Below are 19,399 nucleotides of genomic sequence, written 5' to 3' on the forward strand. Positions count from 1 at the left end.
ACCAAGTTGGAAATCGAATTCCATAGAAATGATGGACTTTTTGTGAGGGAGGCATTACTTGGAACAGATCACTTTTGGCTTCATTTTTTACCATTTTTAAAACCAGGGTTTTTTTGATGATGTTAGTTAACTTTTTAAAATTTAGATTAACATAAAAAATGCTGCATATTACAAACTAAGTTGTAAGAATTTATTAAAATAGACAAATTTAGCCAATTATTCCAAGAACAACTGAAGTTTGATGATTGTCCTGAAAACCACAGGGCAAACTCTCCTCTAAGCAGCTGTTGGTATCCACCCTCTGGACAAGAATTAAAGTTGAAAAATAATGCTCAGAGATCTAAGCTACAGTCATTCCATACAACCTAATGTTCCCATCTCTGATCTATCTGTTCCCGAATTTACACCTTTCTGATTAAAGTCATCATTTCCTTACCCCTTGTATTCCTCCACCATTACAATTATGTGCTTTTTAATGTTGCTCTGGTGGGTTTGAAGCCCAGCCCCATTTACCTGTGTGGCTGTGGGCAGGTTACTCCAGCTCCCCATGCCTCCGTTTTCCTATGTGTAGAATGGGGATGGGGATGCTTCCTAGCTTCCTAAGCTGCTGTGAGGAACCAGAGAGCTCCTAAATATACAGCAGGTACAGAAACACCTAGCCCGAGGTCACCACCATCCATCCAAGTGTTGGCTATGACTAGACAATGTCTCAAGATCACTTTCCTCAGATGGGGCTCCTAATGGGCTCTTAGCGAAAGGAAGCTGTTCATTTTAACTTCTTTTTTTCATCCACTTTCTTAATGCCCTTAAACCCACAGTCATTTAGCCTTGCAATTACAATTACCTTCAGGTACCCTCTAAATTCTTCCTTTTTTGTTGAGATTCTATCACTAACAATAAAGGTGTATAATAATTTTTTAATACTGCTCTGATCAGTCTTGCAAAGTAAGTGAAATGCAAAGAGAAGAATTTGCTATGGGAAAAAAAGCATGCATTTGTATTTTAAAACTTTTGAATTAGAGAAATAGGCGTACATTGTCCTGCTCAGTAGGAAAGGCACCAATACCAACTCTGGTTGTATAAGCTTTCACAACTCCATACACTTCTCCAACATTCTGAGGGGGCATCCCCAATCCAGTACAAACACCTCCAACTGTACAGTTTGAAGAGGTTACAAAAGGATAAGTTCCTAAAAACAGAAACAAATATTTTAAAAAATATACATGTATTATTTTAAAACAGAATTACTGTGAATATCCTACATTTGAGTATATACTAAGAATTTGACAGACTTGAATACAAGTATAACTGCCTCTCAAAGCCTCAGTGTTTCATTCTTTATTCTTTTTGTCTGTAATGAGATAAAAATTCTAGGGCTGTAACTGTAGTGCTCACACTGCAGAGGCTCCTTGAGTGCACGCAGTTACTCAGCTCTGTATGGTAGTACTCACCTAATGGGGGATTGCTAAACATTTTAATGCAAAAACCCTGGTGTTATCTTACTCTACAGACTTATAATCTGTGGATGTTAACACTCTCCTGCTAGTTTAAAACACATTTATCTTATTCCCTTGATACAAATATTTAAGGTACATATAACAGCAACCTGGAGTGACAACAGTATACTAAGTATCTTGTGGTATTTAGCATTTTCCTACATTTTGATCTCTATTCAAAGACTTTTCATATTTAGACTAGACTATTCACTATGCTTAGTAGACACTCTGCTTTCTTTCCAGATTGGATAGGCATATTATAGTATCAAAAATACTTATCTACTATATAGAAATACAATATGCAATACAATATAAAATTGATTTAGTTGGAATCAAAAAGGCAATGAACTGTCAGTAAGAACTGAGAACCACCAAGATTTATCCTAAGATTGTGTTTAGACAGAAAAGCCAACAAACTAATGGGCAGTGATTTAAAGATGTTAACTTTTTGAAGATGCTGTAAATCCATTCAGAATCTCATACCCAGGGACTTAATTCAACAGACTTCCATAGATCTTAGAATATGTAAGTTTAATAACATATTTTTTAAAAGGCTACACAAAGATAAATATTCTTCCCTAAGATTCATCTAATCACCTAATAGTTCCAAGGAAATAAGGTCTGGAATTGAATCATGAACCAAACAATGAAAATCAGTTTATAGAATCCTAAACCCACAGACCCAAATGGTGATTTCACTTTTCTAGGACAACAAAAGTTAACACACACATTGTATGTTTTCCACAATATTCCTTTTTTTAAAAAAAAGGATTAATGTAAGATGACAAACTTCTATTGTTCCTGAATACACAAAGCTAAAAGCCTTGTTTTGAACCTCCCTGATGCTAACATCAATTATTTATATCTTAAGTACTTCAGGGCTCACTCAGGCTCCCCATAGGTCACATCTCACTCACCAAAATCAATATCTAGTAGTGCTGCATTTGCACCTTCTACCACAATTTTCTTTGGTGGTCCATGTAGGGCCTCATACAGGAAATAAACTCCATCTTTCACCATTGGTTTAATCCTTTCCATAAAACCCTATATCCAAAAGACAAAACCAATTCAACATATACAAAGAGACTTAAAATAGAACCAGCACAAGTAAAAATTACCTAGTTTATGATAGTGAAAACTGACAATGCCAAGTGGAAAGGGGCTGGTGATGGTGCTTCCCCTACTCCAATATCTGGGTTAGTGCTCATGCCAGGTCTCCAAAGCCAGGAAAGAGACACTAGTCCAAGAAAGTAGAACTACAAGGAAACTCAAAGGTGCTACATTAACCACACTGCAAATAACGATGATGACAACCTTCCGAATGGCCAAGTACTCATATTTCATAACCAACTTTCAGGAAAATAAAAGGAACTGAGCATATTACACTGTGCTTTTAATTTTATGAGGCATTTAAAAAGCTGCATTTACAATCCATGTAACTGTGAGTTTTGAAACTTGCACCACAGTCATTCTCAAACATGGTAAGGGTCAGAATTGTCAATGCAAGAATGCAAGTATCAGTAACTGATTGCTAATGTTTGCTTGCCATTGTATTCCATTACAGTAAAGCATCTCACTAGTATTACTAGATGTATCAAATACTTTTTTACACATGAGCACTATAAAACTGTCTCAAAACATGTTTAAAGTATAATACTGTCTAATTTTAAAACTAAGAATATAATAAACAAGAGTTCTCCAAAGACTTACAGTATAACTATAATAAAACCTAATTTTAACTATGTTTAAATATTTAGCCAGACTAGTATAGAAATTCCAAGATTAACTCATGACCTACCTGAGTATATTATATCTACTGATGAAATTATGGTCCCCCCTTAGCTCTAGTTTCTCATCCCACCCATATTTCCACTTTAGTCCTTTTTCTAAATTCCTGAAATGACCATACCATTCATCATATCACTTGTTCCTTGAAGTCCTGGTTCAACATATATTATCTATTAAGAATTTTTTTTCCAGTTAATTATGTTTATTAAAATTTTGTGACAGAGTGACAGTTTTAAACCTGAAGTATAATATATATACAAAAAAGTGCACTTAGGTATACAACTCGGTGATTCTCATCAACTGATGACAACCATGAAATCACCATCCACATCAAAATATAGAACATTCTGGGCACCTGAGGTCTCTCTTGTACCTGGTAAGAATCTTCTTACCCAATTCTGTTCATTATTACTCATCTACTTTACGTTCGCATGGAACATGTGTAAAATAGAATTGAAAAGCCATACCTATACTTAATAATTATATGTAAATATTTCCAAGTTGTTAGTAAAAGTATGAAATATCTGTCACATGACAGAATGAAAAGGAAATGGCAGTCTACTGTAAGCAACAATCAATACACTGAAATCCGAAAACTTAACAGTATTCCCTGGAGGTCACTTTTTTTAGAATTTAGTGAGTGGTTAGACCTATGATCTGTAATAGGACTAGCATGGCATGTGAAGCTTATAAATGCTTACTCCATTCTGGAGCTGATGTTCTTACTTATTTATGGAAGGAATAATGATCAGGTACAGGGAAGCAGCTTGAAATTCACCAAAGACTGTGGAGGAATGGAAGGGTGGAGAGGACAGAAGACTGACCACTGACTCACTCAGGTACCACTGACACCTAATAGGTGCCAACTGTGGACCTCATTTTGGACCAGTTCTCTTATTTGTCTCACAAGAGTACAGGGCTAATGAGTCTGACCTTTTGGATAGTGTTCCTACATGGGCCAGGCAGCTATAACAGTTATCATCTCTCACTTGTCCCTCCATGGATCTGTCCTCCACACTGCTTTTTACACAATACAAATCCTGTCTTTTTTCTGCTCGGAATTATTCAATAGCTCTTCATTATCTCCAGGATAAAAGCTAAACTTCCTATCATTGCAGATAAGACCAACATAAGACCTGTGATTTGGTCCCTATTTGCCTAGCTTGATTTTCAGGTATTTGACTCCTGTTCCCACTAAGCATTTTGTTGAAGCCACATCATGTGAGTTATTCAAACATGCCATGACCTTTTAAGACCTACATGCACTTAGACTTAAAATGGACAAGCAATTCGCTTTACCAGTTCTTATCAATAATATTTTATACACACCTATACGGCACTTACTATTCCATAAACTATTTAACGTTACCTTTTCAGTCACAAAGTAATTTACATAAAGGAATTCTTATATTTTCAGTTCCTAATGAATCAAAGATCTGGATGTCAACTTGGCAAACAAATTTTTAAAAGGACATTAAAAAGGTCAGACAGCATTACCTTGAGTTTTTGTAATTCACCTTCAATGTCTATTTCCAAGGTGGGGTATATAGATTTGTATTGGTTAGCCAGAACTTTGAACCTGAGAAATATACAGATAAATCAAGACATTAGTTAGCTGTTTTAAAATATTCTGAATTAATTCGATTCAAGGTTTCCATAGATAAGTGGTTTTAATAACAAGTCAATCTCCAAAATGAAGTTACATTCTGAGAAATAAAACTTAACAGAGATTGGTCATATGAATAAGTGATTTTTTACTCAAGTTCAGTAATAACATGTTAAGATAATGTGTGTACAAACAAGAAGAATGACTGAAATCTGTAATCACAAAACTTAAATCTGAATTAATTATACTATACACTGTGAAAAACAAGAGGGTAAGTTCTACACAATGCTTTTGAGAGACAGAGCGGACACAGCAGTGTGTCTCTGATATACCAGTGGAGGTGTCCTGATAATGCGGACAAAACTGGCTAGAGATGCACACACCACACCATCGCTGCAATGCCACCTGTTATTAACAAAACTAATCCACTGCCATCACTGAGTCACCACAGAGCTTCCCAAGGATTATCAGGAAGGGGTAGTAAGGTTTTTCTACACACTGTCAATGTGGCATTTCCATTTTTCAAGGTGAGCTTAGCACACAATAGCTCACCAGGACCCAAGAGGCTCATTATGTATGGGTGGGAGGACATAATGGAGTCTCTAGACCTGAAAACCTGAGGATCAGGACACTAGGATGTGGTGACCCCACCAAAGTTCTGCCACACCCTCCCAGAAACATCTCTGTTTTTCAGCAAACCATTCCAAATTCCAATCCATAAATATAATTTTGGCTTTGTCTTGTTTAGGTACAGCTATTGCATCATTATCATGTTACTTTTCATGAAGTTAATGTGAAATTAAGGATCAATTAGTATGTAATAAAAAATAACTTTAAGATTTCAAATAAAACAGAAAGCCAACCACACCACTATTCAACTGGAATACTGACTTAACTAACTTGTAGTTACCTCTCAGAGAAGCCATCAAAGTCAGAGACAAGGTCACACATCCTGAGTCCACTCCGTGCAGCTTTGGAAGAATAAACTGGGCCAATGCCCTTTTTTGTGGTACCCAAACTTAAAAATAAATCAAAAGAAATTTTAGATTAGACAAGAAAGACACAGTTCTTGTGGTCAGCTCATTACAAAGAATAAAGTTACTAGGACTATTTTCTATTTATACTGTTTCCTGTAAGTTTATTTTCACAGTCCCACTGATTTCTCTGAAATCTGAACAGGATATTCTAATACTTCTTTTTCTTAAACCGTTGTCCTAGAATTTGAAAATTAGGGTCTGGACATGCTTAAACTGTCCCCCTCCCCACCCACCCCAACACACAAACACAGACATACTTTTTTCCTGCCTGTTCTTCTCTCTGTTTTTCTTGGATACCATCAGCTGCTTGATGAAAATCAAATACTGAAGGGAAGATAAAAAAAATTACAGTTGTTGTTGAAACAAATATAGGAAAGCAAAACATACTGCATTTTGAATTAATGAATTTATAAATATCATTGGCCTAATTTCATTATAAAAGCTACAATGGTGGGAGTAAAGGTTATAATGCCACCTAGTATATTAATATGGAAATATGCCCAATTGGTTATTCCTACTTACTGCAATTTGTACTATTTTAAAAATGAGTCATTAAGAGAATAATTTTACAGCACCACATCCTACAATTCTATAAAGCTCATTTTACTAAGATGTATTTCTTCCTTCAAGCTCTAGGCTAAAGAAATCTGGGAATTATTCTGACATCTCCCTCACTACTCCCAGGCTTCCACCACCTCTCACAAAAACTGCAGCCTCCTAGTGAGTGTGCCTGTTTCCACTCTTGAACACATCTAATGCCTATTTTTAAATGCAGCCAAAGCCATCTTTCCAAAACAAAATAGGATGTTACCACCCCACTGCCTTTAAAACTATATCTTTCTATTGTTCAGAAGTAACAGACAAACCTCTTTCCCACCCTCCCTCACCTCCCACTACCTCTGGCCCCTTCTGGCCTCTGGGAACATGGGAATTCTTGGAAGTCCTTGGTTACAAGGCATAGTTCCTTGGGCCTGAATGTCCCTTTCTCTACCTAAATGGGCTCTGGAGCGCTCTCTCTACCCTACCAATACTTTGAGTACTGGGACCATGTCAGTTTAAGCTTACTGGCTGATTTCCTGTGCCTTCAAGTTCCCAAATATTTACTGAACAAACAGCTAGTTTATGAAACAGGAGGCCTAGAATTGATCTCTTAACTTTTAACCAAGGCTTCTTTTCTTGGGTTTGTTTCTAATCAGTTGTATGGGAATAAAATCTACACACCATAAAATTCACCCATTTAAACTGAGCAACTTAATCATTTTTAGCACATTTAACCATGGCTTCTTTACACTAACAATTACTATTGTTTTCAAATAAATAAGTTGAATTTTTATAAATTTTAAAGACAGTGACAAGGTTCCTGCAACTAGTGGTGGCATCTGTAGAACTAATTAGAAGTATCTGAAAACTAACGCTGTATTTATAGATGGGGAAATTAGAAAAATTCAAGGAAACCTGACCTAAAAACCACTCTCTGAGCCTAGCCCCTGAAGTTTTCTAGGTACTCTGCCCCACATCTACAAGAACAGTCAGAGCAACATTTCTAATAACTCAATATTGGAAAAGAATCAAATTTTCATCAGTGGTAAAACAGATAAATTATGGTATAGTCATTCAACGAGATGCTATACAGCAATGAAAAAGAATAAACCATTGCTCTATATAACCGTAAGGATTAATTTCAGATATTATGTTAGTGGAAGTCAGGTACAACAGATTATATAATGTATAAATGATATAAAATTCAAAAACAGAAAACTAATCTACAATGAGAGAGTAATAGTGTTCACCCTTGGTGAAAGGGTGTAGACAGTACTACGAAAGGTCATCAGGGTAGCTTTTTCTTTTTTATTGATACACCTGACATATCATGTTATATAAAACAACATCAGCAACAGGTATACAAAATAATGATTCAATATTTGTATATACTGCAAATTGACTGTCAAAACAAGTTTAGTTAATATCTAGCACCATATACTTACAGTTGTTTTTCTTATGATAAGAACTTTAAAGATCTATTAGCAATTTTCAATATACAAGCAGTATTATTAACTATAGTCATCATGCTGCATTATATCCCCATGACTGACTTACTTTGAAACTGGAAGGACATTTGTACCTTTTGACCAACTTTACCCATTTGCTCATACTCAGTCTCCCACCTCAGCATGGGGATTCAGTCTACTTTTTAAAATTAAAGGTAATTTTGCACCTTCACTATATACATTGTATTAACACCATCTCATGATTTATTTTATTATTATTATGGTTAAAATTTTATTAATATTATCAATGTTATACTGTATCAATGTGTCCAGTGTTAAGTCTCAGGACATGTAATATCCACTTTGCTTGCTTCTCACACTTTTTTTAAAAAATTGTGGCCAATTCACATGAGACCTACCTACCCTCTCACAGATTAAGTCACAATTCATGTTTCTTCTCTTCAAGTCTTTACTTAAATGTCATCTTCCCTGGGAAACCTCTCCAAACACTTCACCTATATAGTTACAGGCCCCCACCCACCTCTTCTAAACTATATGACACTACCTGGCACCTTTCTCTGATTTATTTTTCTCCTCTAAACTGATCACTATATAACCACAGTACATTTATCACATATTTATCTTTTTTATTATCTGTCTTCCCTCCTACACTATAAGCTCCATTAGGGATTTTTATTTGCCTTTTCTACTGCTGAATCCTTAGTGCCCAGCACCAGCCCTGGCATAAAGTAGGCATTCAACAGATGAACAAAGGAGTATTAACCAACAAATTTGGATTTCAAATGTTTAAAAAAATTTTTAAGTCTAAGCCATTTATCAGATCTCTTTCCCTCAATAAGCATCTCTTATGTACAAATTTTGTTTGTATGTATTATGAGATTCAAGGCATGATTATAATGCAAAATAGTTACATAAGTACCAGTATTAGGAACTAGCCAACAAATCAACTCATTTTTTAATTTCTTTAAAAGAAAACTGGTTGTTAAAAGCAAAAATATTAACAATGTACTGAGGAGTTTGCAACAATGTAAACATGAAATGTATGACAAAAATAACACAAAGGACTGGACAAAGGATATGGAAACATTTTATTTTAAGGACCTTAGGTTAAATGTTTTATTATTTTAAGGGAGATGATGATAATTTAAAGATGTGTATTATAAATCCTAGAGCCAACTATAAAAGTTCATAAAACAAGATATATAACTAATAAGCTAATAGTGGAGGTAATATTTAAAATATTAAATCTAAAATAAATGGAAAAAATACAATAACAGATGGAACAAATGGAAAGCAAAGAGCAGATATAAATTCAACCATACTGATAACTGTACATCTAAACACTCCAATTAAAAGGCACACTGTCACAGTGAATAACAAGCAAGACCCAACTATATTTTCTCTACAATAAATGTGCCATAAATATAAAGATACAGATAATTTAAATATTAGAGGATAGCAAAAGAACACCATGAAAACACTAATCTTAAGAAAGCTCTAGTGACTATATTAATATCAAAGTATAGGTGTAGAGAGGACATTTCATAATGTTGAAAATGTTAGTTCATCAAAAACATAATTTATACATGCACTTATAAAAGCTTCAAAGAACCCAAACTAAAAACTTAAGAGTTTAAATAAAACGAAGATGAATCCACAATTAATATTGAAGGTTTCATCATACCTCTCTTTCTTAGAAACTGACAGAGAAGTAGACAGAAAATCAGTTAGGATATAGAAGATTTGAACACTATCAACCAGTTTGATTTAATAGACATGTAAAGAACACTCTACTCAACAAGAATGGAATACATAATTTAAGTGCATGTAGAATATTAACCAAATCAGACCATATACTGGACCATAAAACAAGTCTCAAGAAATTTAAAAAGTGAGAATATTCTGTTTATAACAAAATTAAATTAGAAATAAATAATACAGAGAAATCAGGAAGCTCTTCCAATATCTTAAGAAATATATTTCTTCCGAACTCATGGGTCAAACAGAATTCACAAAAAAATTAAGAAATATTTTCAACTGATTAGAAATAAAATACAAAATGTCAACATTTGTGGAAGCAGGTGATGTATGATTACAGGGACATGTATAGTTTAATGCTTGAATTAGTAAAGAAAGGTCTAAAAGTCAGTAACCTAATAAGCTCGTAAAGAGGCTATTTAAGAAAAAAAGCAAATTAAACCCAAAGAAAGAAGGAATGCAATAAACAGCTGAAACCAATGAAAAAGAAAACAGAAAATCAGCAAGATTAAATGCTTACTATTTAAATAAATAAATAGATAGATAGATAAAGCTTTAGTTAGGTGATAAAGAGAAAAAGAGTAAAGATACAACTTACTAATACCAGAAATGAAAATATCACTGCAAACTCCACAGAAATTATTAGGAAAATATACAAATATTAAAAGCTTTATGCCAATATTTTGGTAAATTGGGTGAAATGAATTACATCCCTTAAAAAATGTAAGTTACCAAAAATTGCACAAGAAACCTAAATATCTCCATATCCATTAAAGAAATGGAATTCATAACTAAAAACATCCCCACAAAGATTCTACTCAACATTTAAAGAGGAAATATGCCAATACTATATATACTCCCTCAGAAAAATGAAGGCACTAAAACTAAAGAACACTACAGTTCAATATCCCTCAGGATGAGAAAACAGTACATCTTGACCAAGTGTGGTATGGCACCTGAGTTAGGTGCTGGCATATGTATGAATAAATCAGATGAAATTCTTTTCCTCATGAACACAACATTTTGTGAGGTGCTATGTCCGTTTTACCAATGGGTGTACTAACGCCTGGAAAATAAGTAACGTGGTTTTAAGCAAAAGATGGAGGAGTAAGAAGGTGAGAGAAAAACCTCCCCAAAACACATAACATGAAAATACAGCAAATACAACGAAGCCTGAAAACGACCTGAAGACTGCATACAAAATGTCGACCTACATCTGGGGAAGAAGAGAAGGCCTCACAGAAAAGGGAAAAGTGGCAAAGGCAAAATATGCTAGGACCCAAGTGCTTCCCCCACCCCAACCCACAGGCGGTAGGAACAGGAACAGAGCAAGGAAGGAGTAGGAGCCCAGGACTGCTGAACACTGACCCTGGACACCTGCCCCAGGAGCATGAACCCATGTTAGGTGGTGCACTGGTGCTTAGTTGGGCTGGATACCAAAAACAGGCAGAACACTTAGGGAGGCTGAGATTCTGGCAGCTTGTAGAGAAACAGGAACACTCTACTGGCCCCTGAGACAAAAACAAAGCAGGCAGTTTGAAAGACTTCCCAGCCGGAGGAGGGGTGCCAGAGGGGCAAGGGTCACATGAAGCTCTCTGCTCAGGAGAAAGGGCAGATGGACAATACCTCCCAGCCCACCCTCAGTAGAACAGGTTGGGAACTCTTGGGAGCTCTAGACACTCCATCCCCCTCACTGGCAACACAGTCCCAGTGCTCCTCCCTGAGGCACATGGCCTGTAGATGGCCCGCTTGGCCTGGCACTGGTCAGCCTTTGCTGCCAGATAGGAAGAGGGAGAACCTCCCAGCTTTCTAGGCCCTGTTTTGGCCCAGCCAGGGAATTCTCTGTGGGAAACAGCCCGAGGAGCTCCTTCCTCCTGGCAGACACTGGTCCTGCCCACCTGCAGCCCCTGTCATTACTGTAGGCCCAGGTGGAGGGCAGCTCTACCCACAGCAACTCCTGCAGTGCAGCACCAAGGCTTCTCCCTGGGCGTGACCAGCTGTCAGCCTACTTGGTCCAGCAGTGGTATCAGACTTGCTGCCAAGTAGGCTGAGGGAGACCCTCCCAGCTTTCTTGGCCCCAGCCAGGGAACTGCCTGTGGGAGCCAGCCCCAGGAGCTACTTCCTCCTGTCAGGGCCCTGTCCCACATGCCTGCAACCTCTGCCACGGCTACAGCCCAGAGGGTGGCCCCACCCACAGCAACTCCAAGCAGAGACTTCTGCTCTGATCATAGGCCGAGGCAAATAGCCCGCCTGAAATCAGATCACAAGCCAAACAGAAAGGTAGGGCCCCACCCACTACATGCTAACAGCTGGGGCTCCCACACTGGAAAGTGAAGTGTCTTGAGCTTCTCGGCACTAGAGGGCACTTCCTTCATAAAGTTATTACTCTGTAAGAAACACTGAGAAAACAAGGAGGCAAAGGAATTTGCTTCAAACAAAACTACAAAACAAAACAACACAAGGGAGCTGAATGGAACTGAAACCACGAATCTTCTTGATAAAGACTTCAAAGTTAAAGTCATAAACACACTCATGGACCCACAAAAATATTCAAGATATCAGGGAGGACCTCAACAAAAAGAAGACCTGCAAAAAAGCCACTCAAAGCTGAAGAAGGCAGTATTTGAAATGAAACATACAATGGAGGGATTTAATAGCAGACTTTCACAGGTTGAAGAAATTGCAAATGATTTGGAAATTAGGGAGCAAGAAAACAATGAAGCTGAAACACACAGAGAAAAAGGGATCTCTAAAAATAAAACAATAATAAGAGAGCTGTGTGACCAATCCAAATGGAACAATATTCACATAATAGGGGTACCAGAACAAAGGGACAGAAACTCTCTTTGAGGGAATAATTGCTGAAAACTTCCCCAATCTGGGGAAAGAAATAGACACTCAGGTCATAGAAGCACAAAGAGCCCCTAACAAAAGGAACCCCAGGTACACAAAACCAAGAAATACAATAATTAAAATGGCAAAGATCAAGGACAAGGAGAGAGTGCTGGAAACAACCAGAGAGAGAAAAAAGTTTACTTATAAAGGAAACCCCATCAGGCTATCATAAGACTTTTCAGCAGAAACTTTACAGTCCACAAAGGACGGCAAGACATATTTAAGGTGATGAAAAGAAGGACCTCCAACCAAGAATACTCTACTGGTAAGATTCTAACTGAAATTTGAAGCAGGGATTAAATATTTCAGGTAACAAGAAGTGAAAGTAATTCATCACTACTAAGCTAGCCCTACAGAATATGTTAAAGGGACAGCTGTAGATAGAAATGTTCCAAGGTTAAAATTCATGTGGAATCACAAAGAGCCCGAATAGCCAAAGCAATCCTAAGAAAGAACAACAAACTTGGGGGGATTACACTCCTTAACTTCAAGCTCTAATACAAAGCCACAGTAATCAACACAATTTGGTACTGACACAAGAAGAGACCCACAAATATTTGAACAGAATAGAGAGTCCAGATATAAAACCAAGCATACATAGTTGATTCATATATGATACAAAGGAACCATGAATATACAGTGGGGAAAAGACAGCCTCTTCAACAAATGGTGTTGGCAAAACTGAACTGCTACATGTAAGAGAATGAAACTCTATTATTCTCTCACTCCATAAACAGAAGTAAACTCAAAATGGATCAAAGACATGAATGCAAGTCTTGACACCATAAAACCCTCAGAACAAAACATAGGCAAAAATCTCTTAAGTATAAACATTAGCAACTTTTTCCTGGACACATCTCCTCAGGCAAGGGAAACAAAATAAAAAATGAACAAGTGGGACTACATCAAAACAAAAATTTTCTGTACAGAAAATGACAGTCAGCAGAAAAAGACATCCTATAGTATGAGATAATATATTCATTAAAGATTTATCTGATAAGAGGTTAACATCCAAAATATATAAAGAACTCATATGCCTCAACACACAAAAGACAAATAACCCAATTAACGTATGGGTGGAAAACCTGAACTTTTCCAAAGAAGTATGAATGCCCAACAGGTACATGAAAAGATGCCCCACATCGTTTATCATCAGAGAAATTCAAATTAAAACTGCAATGAGATATCATCTCACACCAGTTAGAATGGCCACTCTCCAAAAGAAGAGAAAAAGCAAATGCTGGAGAGGATGTGTAGAAATAGGAACCTTCCTACATTGTTGGTGGGAATGCAAATTGGTGAAACCACTGGGGAAAAAGCAGTATGGATGTTTCTGAGAAAACTGAAAATACAAATACCATTTCACCTAGTAATTCCGCTTCTAGGAATATACCCAAAGAAAACAAGACCACTGATTTGAAAAGATATATGCACTCCCATGTTTACTGATGCACTATTTGCAATAGCCAAGATATGGAAGCAACCTAAGTGTCCATCAACAGATAAATGGATAAAGAAGATATGGCACATATACACAATGGAATATTATTCAGCCATAAAAGGAAAATAATCCTCCCATTTGCAACAACACAGAGGAATCTAGAGGGTATTATGCTCAGTGAAATAAGTTCAGGCAGAGAAAGACAAATACCAATATGATTTCACTTATTTGTGGAGTATAAAAACAAAGCAAAACAGAGAGAGGATTAAAGATGGTGGCATAAGAGATGAGACAGAGAACTCCTCCCAAAACCACATACGATATGAAAATATAGTTGGTGAAACTAACAGACATCTACAGAACTCTACACCCAAAAGCAGCAGGATACACATTCTTTTCAAGTGCATACAGACCATTTTCCAGATAATAGGCCACAAAAAGAGCCTCAGGAAATACAAAAAGACTGAATGGCACCAACCAACTTCTTACATCACAAGGGTATAAAACTAGAAATAAATTGTACAAAGAAAACAAAAAGGCTCACAAACACATGGAGGTTTAGCAGCATGTTCCAAAATAATCAATGGATCAATGACTAAATTAAAACAGAGATCAAGCAATATATGGAGAAAAATGAAATCAACAACAATGCCCCAGCTTCTCTGGGACACAGTGAAGGCAGTTCTCAAAGGGAAGTACATAACAATCCAGGCCTATTTAAAGAAGGAAGAACAATCCCAAATTAATAGTCTAAATTCACAACTATTGAAACTGGAAAAGGAAGAACAAATGAGGCCCAAAGTCAGCAGAAGGAGGGACATAATAAAGATCAGAACAGAAATAAATAAAATTGAGAAGAAGTAAACAACAGAAAAAATTAATAAAACCAAGAGCTGGTACTTTGGGAAAACTAACAAAATAGAAAGCCCTAGGACAGAATTGTTAAGAAAAAAAAAGAGAATCTACACACATAAACAGAATCAGAAATTAGGAAAGGAAAAATCACAGACACCACAAAAATTCAAAGACTTATTAGAGAATATTATGAAACTATATATGGTGACAACCTGGATAACCTAGAAGAAATGGATAACTTTCTAGAAAAATACAACTTTCCAAGACTGACCCAAGAAGAACCAGAATATCTAAACAGACCAATTACCAGCAATGAAATTGAATCGGTAATCAAAAAACTACCAAAGAACAAAACCCACAAACCAGATGGATTCACCGCTGAATTTTATCAGACATTTAGAGAGGACACAATATTCATTCTCCTTAAATTTTTCCAAAAAAAGAGGAGGAGGGAATCCTTCCAAACTCATTCTCTGAAATCAGCATCACTCTAATACCAAAAACAGGCAAAGACACCACAAAACAAGAAAACTACAGTCCACTATACATGAACACAGATGCAAAAATACTCAACAAAATACTAGCAAACTGAATTCAAAAAAACATCAAGAGGATCATCCATCATGATCAAGTAGGATTCATCCCAGGGATGCAAGTATGGTACAACATTAGAAAATCCATCAACATCATCAACCACATAAACAAAAAGGACAAAAACTACATGACCATTTCCATAAGCATTTGACAAAATTCAACATCATTCATGATAAAAATTAAGCAAAATTGGTATAGAGGACAAGTTCCTCAACATAATACAAGCCATATATGAAAATCCCACACAGCCAACATCATACTTAACAGTGAGAAGCTGAAAGCTTTTCCTCTAGGACTGGCAACAAGACAAGGATCTATTCAACATAGTACTGGAGGTCCTAGCCACAGCAAATAGACAACACAAAGAAATAAAAGGCATACAGATTGGCAAAGAAAAAGTTGAACAGTCCCTGTTTGCAGATGACATGATATTGTACATAAAAAACCCTAAAGAATTCATTCCAAAACTACTAGATTTAATATCTGAATTCAGCAAAGTTGTGGGATACAAAATTAATACACAGAAATCTGTTGCATTCCTATACACTAATGATGAACTAACAGAAAGAGGAATCAGGAAAATAATTCCATTCACAGTTGCATCAAAAAGAATAAAATACCTAGGAATAAATCTAACCAAGGAAGTCCAAAACCTATACTCTCAAAATACAGGACACTCAAGAGAGAAATTAAAGAAGATACCAGTAAATGGAAACACATCACATGCTCATGGATAGGAAGATTTCAAACTGTCAAAATGGCCATTCTACCTAAAGCTATATACAGATTCAATGCAATCCCTATCAAAATACTGACAGCATTCTTCAACAAACTGGAACAAGTAGTTCTAAAATTCACATGGAACCACAAAAGACCCAAAGCAATACTGAGAAGGAAGAGCCAAAGAAATCCTGAGAGGGAAGAAAAAAGCAGGGGCGATCTCACTTCCCAACTTCAAGCTCTACTACAAAGCCACAGTCACCAAGACAATTTGGTACTGGCACAAGAACAGACCCATAGACTAGTGGAAAAGAATAAAGAGTCCAGATATAAACGCAAGAATATATGGTCGATCAATATAGGATAAAGGAGCCATAGATATACAATGTGGAAATGACAACCTCTTCAAAAGCTGGTGTTGGCAAAACTGGCCAGCTACATGTAAGAGAATGACACCTGATTACTGTCTAACTCCATACACAAATGTAAACTCAAAATGGATTAAAGACCTGAAAGTAAGTCATGAAACCATAAAACTTTTAGAAGACAATATAGGCAAAACTCTCTTGGATATAAACATGAGCAACTTCTTCATGAACATATTTCCACTGGCAAAGGAAACAAAAGCAAAAATGAACAAATGTGACTATATAAAACCAAAAAGCTCCAGTACAGCAAAGAACAACATCAGTAGAACAGAAAGGCATCATACAGTAAGGGAGAATATATTCATAAATGACACATCCGATAAGGGGTTGACATCCAAAATATACAAAGAGCTCACGCATTTCAACAAAAAAAACAAATGACCCAATTAAAAATGGGCAGAGTATCTGAACAGACACTTCTCCAAAGAAGAAATGCAGATGGCCAACAAGCACATGAAAAGATGCTCCACATCGCTAATCATCAGAGAAGTGCAAATTAAAACCACAATGGGATTATCACCTCACACCAGTTAGGATGGCCAACATCCAAAAGACAAACAACAACAAATATTGTCGAGGATGTGGAGAAAGGGGAATCCTCCTATACTGCTGGTGGGAATGTAAATTACGTCAACCTTTGTGGAAAGCAATATGGAGGTTCCTCAAAAAACTCAAAACAGAAATACCATTTGACCCAGGAATTCCACTCCTGGAATTTACTCAAGAAAACAAGATCACAGATTCAAGAACATATATGCACCCCTGTTTATCACAGCACTATTTACAATAGCCAAGAAATGGAAACAACCTAACTGTTCATCAGTAGATGTATGGATAAAGACTTGGTACATATAAACAATGGAATATACTCAGCCATAAGAAGAAAACAAATCCTACCATTTGCAACAACATGGGGATGGAGGTAGAAGTATTATGCTCAGTGAAATAAGCCAGGTGGTGAACGACAAGTATCAGAAGATTTTACTCATCTACGGAGTATAACAAAGCAAAAACTGAAGGACAAACACAGCAAGAGACTCACAGATTCCAAGAACGGACTAACAGTTACCAAAGGGAAAGGGAGTGGTGAGTATGGGTGGGAAGGGAGGGATAAAGGGAAAAAGGAGCATTATGATTAGCACACATAATCTGGGTTGGGGGGCACAGGGAAGGCAGTACAACACAGAGAAGACAAGTAGTGATTCTATACCATCTTACTATGCTGATGGACAGTGACTGTAATGAGGTATGTGGTAGGGACTTGATATGGGGGGAATCTAGTAACCACAATGCTGTTCATGTAAGTGTATATTAATGAAACCAAGAAAATATAAAAACGTAAAAAAAGAAGAATATTGAGAGAACTGTGTCACCAATCCAAATGTAACAATATTCGCAGTATAGGGGTACAAGAACAAGAAGAAGACAGAAAAAGGGATAGAAAGTGTCTCTGAGTTGGTAATTGCTGAAAAATTCCCCAATCTGGGGAAGGAGATAGTCACTCAGACCATAGAGGTCCACAGATCTCCCAATACAAGGGACCCAAGGGACACAAGGAAGACAACACGAATACATAATAATTAAAATGGCCAAGACCAAGGATAAGGACAGACTTTAAAAACAGCTAGAAGGAGAAAAAAGATCACAAAGGAAAACCCATCAGGCTATCAGCAGACTTCTCAACAAAAATCTTACATGCCAGAAGGGAGTGGCATGATATATATTTAATGCAATGAATTATAGAAGGGCTTCGAACAAAGAATACTGTACTCAGAAAGATTTATCGTTTACATTTGAAGAAGGGAATAAACAATTTCCAGATATGCAGAAGCTGAGAATATTTACCTCCCACAAACCACTTCCACAGTGTATTTTGGATGGACTGCTCTAGATGGAAGTGTTCCTAAGGCTAAATAGTTGTCACCAGAGGAAATAAAAACCACAGTAAAGAAAGTAGAACAATTAATTACTAAGCTGATGCAAAATCAAATCAACTACCCCCAAAGTCAGTCAAGGGATAGACAGAGTACAGAATATGATACATAATATATAAAGAACAGAGGAGGAAAAAAGAAAAGAACCTCAAGGTTGTGTTTGTAACAGCATATTGAGTGGGTTAAATTAAGACTGTTAGATAGTAAGAGAATTACCCTTGAACGTTTGTTAACCACAATCTAAAGCCTGCCATGGAAATAAGTATAGACCAATCAATAATCACGCTAAATGTAAATGGACTGAATGTACCAATCAAAAGACGTAAGAGTCACTGAATGGATAAAAAAAAAGACCCAACTATATGCTGCCTACAAGAAATGCACTTCAAACCCAAAGACATACATAGACTAAAAGTGAAGGAATGGAGAAAGACATTTCATGCAACTAATACGGAGAAAAAAGCAGGAGTTACAGTACATGCGTCACACAAAATAGACTTTAAAGCAAAAAAGGAACAAGAGAAAAAGAAGGACATTACATAATGATAAAGGGGTTAGTCCTACAAGAGGATATAACCATTATAAACATTTATGCACCCAACATAGGCACACCTACATATGTGAAACAAATAATAACAGAATTTAAAGGGGGAAATAGAATGCAATGCATTCATTTTAGGAGACTTTAACACTCCAATCACTCCAAAGGACTGATGAACCAGACAGAAAATAAGTAAGGAGACAGAGGCACTGAACAATGTATTAGAACAGATGGACCTAATGGACACCTATACAACACTCCATCCAAAAGCAACAGGGTACACATTCTTCTCAAGAA

General features: G+C 36.5%; 1 protein-coding gene across 2 annotated transcripts in view; it reads right to left on the minus strand.

Annotated features, from left to right (window-relative positions):
- ADSS2 (adenylosuccinate synthase 2) overlaps positions 1-19,399 on the minus strand; it is a 50,749-nt gene that overhangs the window by 8,380 nt on the left and 22,970 nt on the right. For both annotated transcript variants that reach the window (XM_073216713.1, XM_017661374.3), the window contains 5 exons: positions 6,185-6,251; positions 5,801-5,908; positions 4,782-4,863; positions 2,414-2,540; positions 1,035-1,189 (listed from right to left, as the gene is read on the minus strand). In XM_073216713.1, the coding sequence (XP_073072814.1) occupies positions 1,035-1,189; positions 2,414-2,540; positions 4,782-4,863; positions 5,801-5,908; positions 6,185-6,251 (539 nt within the window). The remainder of the gene's footprint in view (positions 1-1,034; positions 1,190-2,413; positions 2,541-4,781; positions 4,864-5,800; positions 5,909-6,184; positions 6,252-19,399) is intronic.

Source organism: Manis javanica, chromosome 11 (genome assembly GCF_040802235.1).
Source record: "Manis javanica isolate MJ-LG chromosome 11, MJ_LKY, whole genome shotgun sequence".
In the NCBI taxonomy this organism is placed as follows: Eukaryota; Metazoa; Chordata; class Mammalia; order Pholidota; family Manidae; genus Manis; species Manis javanica.